The 10,852-nt window shown below is 43.1% G+C and overlaps 1 protein-coding gene across 3 annotated transcripts; it reads left to right on the top strand.

The window, feature by feature from the left end:
* Positions 1–431: 431 nt before the first annotated feature.
* On the top strand, positions 432–6,934 carry LOC121577800 (nuclear receptor subfamily 4 group A member 1). Of its 3 annotated transcripts, none has more exons than XM_041891701.1 (7): positions 432–602; positions 3,005–3,837; positions 4,040–4,169; positions 4,412–4,575; positions 4,849–5,051; positions 5,235–5,413; positions 5,677–6,934. In XM_041891701.1, the coding sequence occupies exons 2-7, from the start codon at positions 3,007–3,009 to the stop codon at positions 5,937–5,939; spliced, it is 1,770 nt and encodes a 589-aa protein (XP_041747635.1). In that variant the 5' UTR covers positions 432–602; positions 3,005–3,006; the 3' UTR covers positions 5,940–6,934. The 3 variants fall into 3 exon arrangements, with proteins under 3 accessions (XP_041747635.1, XP_041747636.1, XP_041747634.1); XM_041891702.1 differs by having other exon boundaries at positions 3,063–3,837; XM_041891700.2 differs by lacking the exon at positions 432–602 and adding an exon at positions 1,956–2,805.
* Positions 6,935–10,852: the final 3,918 nt, after the last annotated feature.

Below are 10,852 nucleotides of genomic sequence, written 5' to 3' on the forward strand. Positions count from 1 at the left end.
GACTAGACATATTAGCCTATATATAGGCTAGATTGTGTACCATTTGAATAGCCTATAGTTAGGCCTATGCTATTTAAATAGACTTAAACAAAACGACCCAGCATATAGTCTTTACAAGGACTTCCCTGTGACAAACCATTAATTACGTTATCTCTGTCAATGATTTGGCAGTTAACAACTTTGCTTTAAGCAATAAAATGTAATCATCAGACGTTTATTTTTGGCCTATTCCAGGCAGTTATAGCTCGACGCGTGTAACCAGGTCTAAATTTAGATCAAACGTTCCCCCGTCGCTTGCGTCAATGGAATCCCGAGCGTGCGTCAGAGTATGAGGACGTCTGTGTGAGAACGATACCATTGGCTCCTGACCCGGAAAAATCACCGCCCCTTTTGGCATTTATGCGGAAAGACACGCCTAGAGCCGGGGCCACCCGACGTAACGGCAAAGTAAAAGTGACTGTATATATTGCGCTCTTACCCCAAGTCTGGAGATTTCATTCACTTTCTGAACTGTAGACAGAGGTTGTAATACACTTGATGCTTCTCCATCACTCGGAATAAATGAAAATCTGTCTAAGGAATTTAGAGGATTTATAGATCAGGTTAGTAAAAGGTATTTCTTATTATTTTGCATGCATGCTAGTGGTCTTCACTGTTTTGTTATGGATCCGATTGGTAAGAATGCTTTTTTATTCTTCGAAAACTTTACCCTCCTAAAGAGCTTACTTATTGAATGATTTGTTGCATTTTAGCCTACTTGCAATGACTGTACATTTGTTTTCTTGATAATGTGATAAAGTAGCCTAGTCTCTTTCTATTGTCGAATTGCATATACAGACAAGGCAATGTGTAGATGCTATACCGTTCGAGTAGGCAACAGCTGCTTAAAACTGTCAATCAAATAATAACTTAATAACAAGTTAATAACATGTCAGACCAAATGCGAGATGTCCTGGATATCATTGCAGACTTGACTGCATTCAACATTGATCACTATCACATTTGTGAATTGACTATGTGTTGGTCTGTGTTGTGTTGCAACCAGCAGCACACTCCCCCAGTTCTCTATCATTGCCTTATCTTTGCCTTGCTCGTTCCAAAGCCTACCTGTAGACTATGCTGTTTAACAGGGCTATTTTATATGGCCTTTTATATGGGGCCAATAGGGGTGTATTGATGGTCTGAAATAGTTGAGAATGTGAGTGGTAGGCTATTTATAGTTTTGTAATATTTGCTCTTCATGGTCAGATATTTTAAACTTAATCCATGTGTATTATTTTATTATATGAAATAAATAGGCTTATGCATCACATTGCTATCAACTTAGACGACCAATGAGAAAGATCAGACAGGTGGCGATATGGCAAGTCGTTTTACTGGGTGTTCAAGAGGAGGCAGTGGCGGTATCGGATGTCTCACTGTTGTGTCTCTCTTGTCCTCAGACGCACACATATCCTCTGCGTGCAAGTTACATACGGGGTTCAGAGGTTAACTTGTGACCTTTTGATGTAAGCACCCTTTTTATAGGTCAAGGATGTTTCTTACTTTAGTTTGTGTGCAACAAGTGTATAGTTTCTCTCACCAAAGCACATGCTAAGAGGTAAAAACATGAGTCACTGTTTAGGGGCAGAATAGCCTACACCCAGACATGTTGTTGGTGATGATACACTATATATACAAAAGTATGTGGACACCTCTGCAAATTAGTGGATTTGGCTATTTCAGCCACACCCGTTGCTGACAGAGCCCTGACCTCAACCCCATCGAACACCTTTGGGATGAATTGGAACGCCGACTGCGAGCCAGGCCTAATCAGCCAACATCAGTGTCCATCCTCACTAATGCTCTTGTGGCTGAATGGAAGCAAGTCCCTGCAGTAATGTTCCAACATCTAGTGGAAAGCCTTCCCAGAAGAGTGGAGGCTGTTATAGCAGCAAAGGGGGGACCAACTTCATATTAATGCCCATGATTTTGGATGAGCAGTTGTCCACATACTTTTGGTCATGTAGTGTATAACTAGGAAAAAGCAGCGACTTCCATTCAGTGATTGCACATAAATGAAAGTGTTTAGGATCATTGTTTATTTTACATTGCTTTTAGTCATGCAAGAATATCTTGAGATATTCAAAGCTTTGACTGACCAACAGCCTTCATTGCGGTTTAACTGAAATTGAATTAAGATAATAATTAAGATATGAATTGGATCAGATGATTATAGCTACAGTTCAGTGAAAGAACACCTCCTGGAGAAAAATCCTCCAGATCCGATATTGTTCTGATATTGACAGTTCTGAGAGGTAGACATGAATCACACACACGTCCAGCTGCTAAAGATACCTTAGCACCCCCCACAGCCCTCCGCTCCACCGGCCCTGTCACCTTCCCCTCTTCAGCTGGCATTTAGCCCACCCTGACACCCAATCCCCAGACCTTGGGTAGGAGGGTTGCCCTGTTCATAACCAAAGAGGGGGGGGGGGGGTTTCAAAGCATTCAAAGCCAGTAACCAATATCCTCCAGCAAGACTATCTCCACATCAGCCGGTCAGCCGGCTTTCCAGGCTTTCTCGGAATCACCAAAGGGGTATCAAGAGGCCTAAAGCTGTGGCAGCGTGAGGAGAGGGGGGAAATGGAAGTGTTTCTGTATGGGATGATGTCAGGATGCGCTGTTGGAGAGGTGTTAAAAGGGATCCCTAAGACCGATTAAGTTTCTTCAGTGTTGTTGACTTGAGTGATTAGTAAGGAGGCTTGCAGATGATGGTTGTAGAGTTGTTTACGGGTTATTGCACCTGGTTTGGCTGGAGTGATGGTGAGCTTGGAGCGTACGGCAGGTGGGCCTATAGGGTCTACTCATGCTACATTACTCAACAAACATTACTCAACATAATTTCAGCAGTTATGTTGGCCTCATGTTTTGATAGAGAACAACAATTAAGAACAACGACTACAGAACGCAACTATTTGGCTTTGGAATATTTTTCTTAAATATTGTTGTATTTATTTTATAGCAATGCCCTGTGTTCAAACTCAGTATGGAACTGTGCCCTACGACAACAACTACTTTAGCTCTGAGTTCCTGAACCCCGACCTCAGTGCTAAGCCAGCCATGGACATCGGTGCCCAGCGGGACCAGCTCACCGCCTCCTCCCTCCCCAGCATCAACACCCTGGTGGGCAGCGGCTACGTGGGCGAGTTTGACGCCTACTCCTGCCAGATCACCACCTCTGCCTCCAATGCCCCCTCCGGCCCCACGGCCGGCAGCAGCTCCAGCCCTCAGGCTCAGCACTCAGCCTTCAAACTGGACGACCTCCAGGTGTATGGCTGCTACCCGGGCTCTTTCGCCCTCAGTTACCTTGATGAGACGCTGTCCTCCTGTGGCTCCGATTACTATGGCAGCCCTGCGTCGGCCACTGCCTCCCCACCCACCCCGGGCTTCCAGAGCCAGCCTGGCCCAGCCTGGGACTCCCCCTTCAGCCCCTACTCCCCAGGCCCTGGGTGCTGGGTGGCTGATAAGTCAGGCCTAGCTCAGCAGCCCTCCTTCTTCACCTTCACCCCCCCGTCGGAGCAGCATTCCCCCCTGGGGCAGCACCAGGGCCCCCAGCAGGGTGAGGAGGACCCTTTCTTCCAGCCCTCCCAGCAGAACGCCTCCCCTCTCCATTACGCCCCCTTATCTCTGGACCAGGTGTCCCTAGACAGCCCCAGGCTCATGGAGGGGCCTATGTCGTCCCCTAAGATCGGCAGCCCCGGGGCCAATGAGGGTCGCTGTGCGGTGTGTGGGGACAACGCCTCCTGTCAGCACTACGGGGTCCGCACCTGTGAGGGCTGCAAGGGCTTCTTTAAGGTAGGAAGCTTCACAGTAGTTATATTATTATTATTTTACAGGCTGTCTGCATAGGAAGTTTTTATGATTCAGTTACACATAATAACCTATTCATACATTAACTTGGCTCCAGTTCCAGTAGAAGTGTGATTATACAAGAGAAAGGGGAACATTGAGAAATGTGCAGGAAAATAATCACACTGTTCTTTGTTTTCTCTTGCAGCGAACTGTGCAGAAGAATGCTAAATACGTGTGCCTAGCCAACAAGGACTGTCCAGTAGACAAGCGGCGGAGGAACCGGTGCCAATTCTGCCGTTTCCAGAAGTGCCTGGTGGTGGGAATGGTGAAAGAAGGTAATGCCATGTTACACCCCCTTAAAGCCTTCAGTGACTACTATATTTGATGTGAAACCCAAGCTCGAACTGACAGCAATGCGAACTGAAGCTTTACAGTGCCCACTCGTAGAAAAAGATAAACTGAAATGGATATAGCAGTTTTTTAGTGAAACGGAGGCTTGCGGTGACAGTCACATGAGAATCTCAGACACGTACAGTCAGTGAGAGTATTTGTTTTTATTTCTCTCTCTCACTTGCAGTCGTCCGCACAGACAGCCTGAAAGGTCGCAGGGGTCGTCTGCCCTCTAAACCCAAGACTGTGCCAGAGTCAGCGTCCACCACTCCACCCATCAACATCATCACCTCTCTTGTCAGGGCTCACATAGACTCCAACCCTGCCATCGGAAAACTGGACTACTCCAAGGTAAGACCTCCAGACCCTGTCATGTGACTCATGGAACAGCATATTATTGGTTGTCTGTTAAGTGCCTGCAGTAGCTCGTCTTTGCTGTTGAATCTCTCTCAGAACTTAGCCAGTTGCTGTTGCTAAAGTTAAGCTTCTTGCTTTAATATCGTTGTTATGTAATTAAACTTATTTGATGGAAGTGATCTCGATCACATTTCACACTAAATGTTATGAAGAGTGGGACATCAGAGGCAGTGAGTCATCCCTTTCTTTCCTCTTTCCACTCCTCAGTACCATGAGACAGTGGCCAGCCTATCAGAGAAAGAGGATGCCAACGACATCCAGCAGTTCTACGACCTGCTGACAGGCACCATGGATGTGCTCCGGAAATGGGCCGAGACCATCCCAGGATTCACCGCCTTCTGCCCAGAAGACCAGGAGCTGCTCCTGGAATCTGCTTTCGTGGAACTCTTCATCCTCCGGCTAGCATACAGGTATATTTACCATTGTAAACATTGACTGGCACCCTATTCCCTATGGGCCCTGGTCAAAAGTAATGCACTTAATAGGGAATAGAGTGCCATTTGGGACACACACATTTACTGTATAATTCCTTATAAAACACAAATGTTTGCCCAATGTTTCTGCGATATATGTTAAGACTGTTCTGTGTCTAGGTCGAGTCCTGAGAAGAACAAGCTGATCTTCTGCAACGGCGTGGTACTTCACCGTATGCAGTGTGTGCGGGGCTTTGGCGACTGGATCGACTCCATCATGGACTTCTCCCACAGCCTCCACCGCATGAACCTGGACGTGTCCTCATTCGCCTGCCTCGCAGCACTCGTCATCATCACAGGTGAAACACATTCACATACAAACATATGCACCTACACACACACACACACACACACACACACACACAGACACATACAATTTCACTATACAGTTAGTTTTAGTGAACCCCTTCTCTGCTCCACAAGGAGCTGAAAGCAATAAGTCTGGTAAGTTCTGGTAACTCAACTGAAACACTCATACTATATGCTTGTGGTATATAGCCTGTCACAAGCGCATTTATTCATGTTTCTCATCAAGAGGTTTCTCCTTGTTGTTTCTCCTCAGATCGCCATGGCCTTAAAGAGCCCAAACGGGTGGAGGAGTTCCAGAACCGCCTCATAACCTGTCTGAGGGATCACGTGACCGGCAGTGGCTCCGACGCGGGGCGGCCCCAGCCAAACTTCCTGTCCCGACTGCTGGGGAAGCTTCCCGAGCTGCGCACCCTCTGCACCCAGGGCCTGCAGCGCATCTTCTACCTGAAGCTGGAGGACCTGGTCCCCCCACCGCCCATCGTAGACAAAATCTTCATGGATACCTTACCTTTCTGAAAAGACAGATAAAAAGAGGAAGAGGAATGATTAAGTGATGATGCTGAGTAGACAAAAATATAATAAACTGAGGAGGTGAATAGGGGGCCGTTGTCTTTGTCCATTACATTTGGGACTTCTGAGTGTTGAATGTGGATAGAAGGCACTCCCCCCCCCCCTCCACTGAAGTGGCATCACCCCTTTCCAGTGCACGGACTTGATGAAAAGTGTCTGATTCTGCCACCGGTCCAGTGTCTAAAAGTGAGGAATTTTTCTCACATTTAGTTTAATAACAAAAACCTGTGGGTGACAGAATTGGATGTCTATTTTCCAATCTGTGGAATTATCCTGGACAATTCATTCAACAAGAGAAAGGAAGACATGAGATAACATTTCTAGTTTTTGGTCTCTTTTGTGTGACTTTGTGGAGTGGCTTTATCGCTATGCAAAATGTGTACGTTTGTGTTTTTGCACGCTGCGAGATATTGGGAGACAGTTGGTGTGTATGTACAGCTCTGAGGGGAAAAAGCAGGCATGTTCACACCTGAACACCCACTTAAACCCAAGTTCTCAAAAATCCTATTGAGTGTCCAAATCCCAACACAACTTAATTTAGTAGCTGTTCAAAGTTGACGCGTGGAGAGGCCAACAGTGTCAAACACTGTAGTCTCCAGTCCACTAGCCTTTCTCAAAGACAACTGTTGCATCCTACATTTCAAAAGTGAGTATTTTCACTGAAACCGTTATAAAATAATAATAATAATAATAATAATAAAAGCCATTTGTAGTCCTGATACCACACATTTACACCTATAGAAGGTCTTGGACCAAAGGGAAGCTGTATATCTGTCTGCCTGCAGTGACAGCTGGCTATTGTTGTGACATTTACAGCTCATCAACCATAAAGCCTTAATATACCTTAAAGGCCCATTGCAGTCAGAAACGTGATTTTCCTGTGTTTATATATATATTTTCACACTATGAGGTTGGAATAATACTGTGAAATTGTTAAAATGATGATAATGCCCTTTTAGTGTAAGAGCTGCCTGAAATTTCAGCTTGTTTTGGTGGGATGGAGTTTTGGCCTGCCTGGTGACATCACCAGGTGGTAAATTAGTTAATAGACCAATAAGAAAGAGAGTTTATAACCTTTCTGCCCAAAACAGCTAGTTTTCAATTTTCCTCTCCCCACCCAAAATTCTTGCTTGAGAAATTGCTTTTTGCTAAGAAGCTATTTTTGTTGATTTTTTACCATTGTAATTGAAAAAACCCACAGTAAGGTACTTACTTAATTGTTACCCAGAAATTATTTGATATTGAGATTAAAACGGCTGCATTGGACCTTTAAAAGGTGTCATCATTTTTACTCACGCCACAATGAAACAAGTATTGCGGGTTTGTAATGGCAGGAGAATCATATCACTGAAAAAAAACAATTTTCCTTCAAACTAAAACGTTTATAGGAATGAGTCCTTAAAAAGAGACAAATGCCAGCAGAATTACAATGTTTAAAAAGTGCCTTTAAAAAGTTAAAATCATTAAATCCTGAAGAACTCCTGGGTATTCAGGTTTTCATTCCATCCATCTCACTGGTAGAAACTCTGTAAATCTATTAATTTAATATCAGCAACAACAAAATGACAAAACATTCAAACATACTTGGTGAAGTGCGATTGGCTGAAATGAAAAGGAATTCCATGGTTTGGAATAGTCTAAGAATAGTCTAGGGATAAAAATCATAGAAAACATTTCATTTTGTGAATGTGAGAGAGTATTACGTTTCACAGTATAGCTGTAACATGGATCCACTCAAACATGTGACCCTTAATACTTTATAGCTTTCTATCCTTATCCTTAACTGTGTGAATCTATAAATATCTGCTACTGTAAGTGTTGCCTTACACACACTCCTTCAGGAGGAGTGTGTGCAGTTTTATTATATGTTGTTCTTTTTATTCTGTTTTTTAAATGACCTTCAAGTGATTTCTTAAGTCATTACACAGTGAAATGTGACAAAATCACGAGCAGCTAAGAGCACTTCAACGTTCTAACACAGTATACAGATTTATACAAAAATGTTCTATGTTTGTTTGTGACATGTGTATACTTATAACAGAAATACTTTATATTTGTGAGTTTTCGTAATGTGGTACATACGTATATATATTCAGATGAAGAAAAAGTATTTAATATTAAAAGAACATTTCAAAATAAAACATTTGTTGCCATTTTTCTTAAATGTCATGATACTATTTCACAGACATCATTTTACTACACATAGTTTTTACTACACACACCATCATAAAAGTATCACCAGATCCTGAGTTCTCTGGTATCTCCAAAGAAATTAGTGGTTTCACCTCATAAGATGATGTCAAAACTATTTCCTTTAGTCTACAGGCTGTTCTGCAGCCGAAGTTCTACACCATTGGTTTGATTTTCATGACATCATAACAGGAAGCAGTTCGTTCCTATCGGTTAAACCACTTGCATAGTTTCTAGATAAGATTGATGGAAAGGCAACTTTCATGCTCTGTGCCACGTAGGGGCACATGACGTAATAACTGTGTGGTAGTCTGTGTCTTTTCCATAGTGTTGTCTAGGCATATTATATGAATACTCCAAATAGCTTATACCAACCAATCCACTCACAAATAGCAACACCTTACAATATGAATTTAGGTTGTTTCCCTTTGAGTTGCTTTGTTATTGGGCTGTATAAACCACATACTGTATTAAATAGAGTATGGCACGGCTATGCTGTAGTATATGCCAGCAAATACAGTAGGGAGACCCAAGTCACCTGAGCACATATTCAGCTTGTTAGATTTAGCAACTCATCTTTGATTGCAATAATATATATTGTTCTAAGCTTTTCACAAGTTCTTAAAGTGTTTTATATTGTATGGACAATGGAGATAACTCACTCCATCCACTACTACTGTGTATCAACCACCTGGCTAGAGAAAACAGGCTATCAGAGAAATCAAGTTCAGACATAGGGCGAGATGATCCAAGCAATATGTTGCTGTAATCGAGACTTGCTATTACCACTGTGGGGCTTTTTGAGATTGGGCTGTCAATGGGAGAGGGGGAGAGGTGCACAAAACTTGCGCTGGATCTAATTCAAATTTTTGTAGTCATAAACGTGTTTTGTCGCACAAGGTGTTAACGTTGGCACTGCACTCATGATCAGCAGAGGCTATCCTTTGCCACTCAGCCCCCAGCCCAGGAGAATTGCAGCCGTGTTCAGCCAATACTCCTCTGGATACCCGATCTCAGACCACAATCCAGTCATCTGGATTTAAATGTTGGCAGCTAGAGTGGAAAATGGGGTCAAGAGGAGAAAAGAGGGTGAGGCTTTATGAAAGCTGACATAGAGACATGTATTATCATTAAAAAGGCCAGGCATGCCCACACCCTGATGGGTACAGTTAGTGGACAGACATGGGTATAGTCCCCCTTCAGGGACCAGTGGGCATGAAACCTGGGGAGTATACAGTATGCTATCTACATTTTCATCATTTAGCAGACACTCTTATCCAGAGTGACTTACAGGAGCAACTAGGGTTAAGTGCCTTGCTCAAGGGCACATCAACAGATTTTTCACCTTGTCTGCTCAGGGATTTCAACCAGCGAACTTTCGATTACTGGCCCAACGCTCTTAACTACTAGGCTATCTGCCTACCTGCCTATCTCTACTTCCATTATGAATACAGCGAATGTTTATATAAAGCAGTATACACTTATGTAGAATGCACTTGGCATCTGGTCATTTTGGCAGACCTTCTTATCCAGTATGAGATTTACAGGAGTGCAAATGGTGGTAGCAAGCGGTAAAGGGAATGTTGACTGTCAGATACTGTACATTTTTATCCATTGTGTCTTACAGATAATTCAGTATATGTGGCCCATGTGGCAATCAAATCCACACCCTCTGGTGATGTAAGAACCATACTACAACCAACACAGCCAGTGGAAAAACATGTTAGAGCAAGTGGAACTACACAAAGGTAAAATGAGTCCAAACTTTTTTGTTGCTCATCATTTTAATGAGGATCGATGTACTGACTTTGTCCATTGATTTTGATAGGCTAGCTTAAACTACAGATCAAATCTTGTTTGCTATGTTATTTGTTCTGTAAACTAATTTCAAAATTAGTTGGAGATTACTTACAGCTGTAAAATAAGGTAATCCTTGACCACATCCATTCCATTCCACTCAGACAGCAGATTAATGGGGTCCAGGGTAAGGTCGAACCTTGGGGTGAAGATATGGTTTAGGTATGGCAACCAGAGCTGGCCTGCTTTTGGACCGTAATTCCGATTGGTAACATGGTCTTGTGGGTAACCTTATATGTGCACCGGATTTGGGCCATAATAATTTTGCTATAGGGACAAATATTTCACTCATATCATACTACTAACATTTCACTCACATACTACTAATGGGTAAAATGTTTACCCTAATGACATAAACTGGTGACCAGTTTTCTGTCCTTTAGAAGTGAAATGTTAACATGCACATAATCATTATTCTCTCATTTGTGTTGCAGGAAACTCCAGCCCCAAAGTTGACTTCATTGTAGAAAACAATATGGTGTGGTTTAGTTTTGCTGGGGTTTAGAATTGTCACGCCCTGACCTTGGAGATCCCTTTTATTCTCTAGTTGGTTAGGTCAGGGTGTGATTTGGGTGTCCATTCTATGTTTTCTATTTCTTTGTTGGCTGGGTGTGGTTCCCAATCAGAGGCAGCTGTCGATCGTTGTCTCTGATTGGGGATCATACTTAGGCAGCCTTTTCCCACCTTAGTTTGTGGGATCTTGTTTTTGTATAGGTGCTGTGTAGCCTGCAGAACTTTACGTTTGTTTGTATTTTGTTGGTGTTCAGTTAATAAATTAAAATGTTCGCCTACCACACTGCACCTTGGTCCGA

The sequence above is a fragment of the Coregonus clupeaformis genome, unplaced genomic scaffold (assembly GCF_020615455.1).
Source record: "Coregonus clupeaformis isolate EN_2021a unplaced genomic scaffold, ASM2061545v1 scaf0043, whole genome shotgun sequence".
Lineage (NCBI taxonomy): Eukaryota > Metazoa > Chordata > Actinopteri > Salmoniformes > Salmonidae > Coregonus > Coregonus clupeaformis.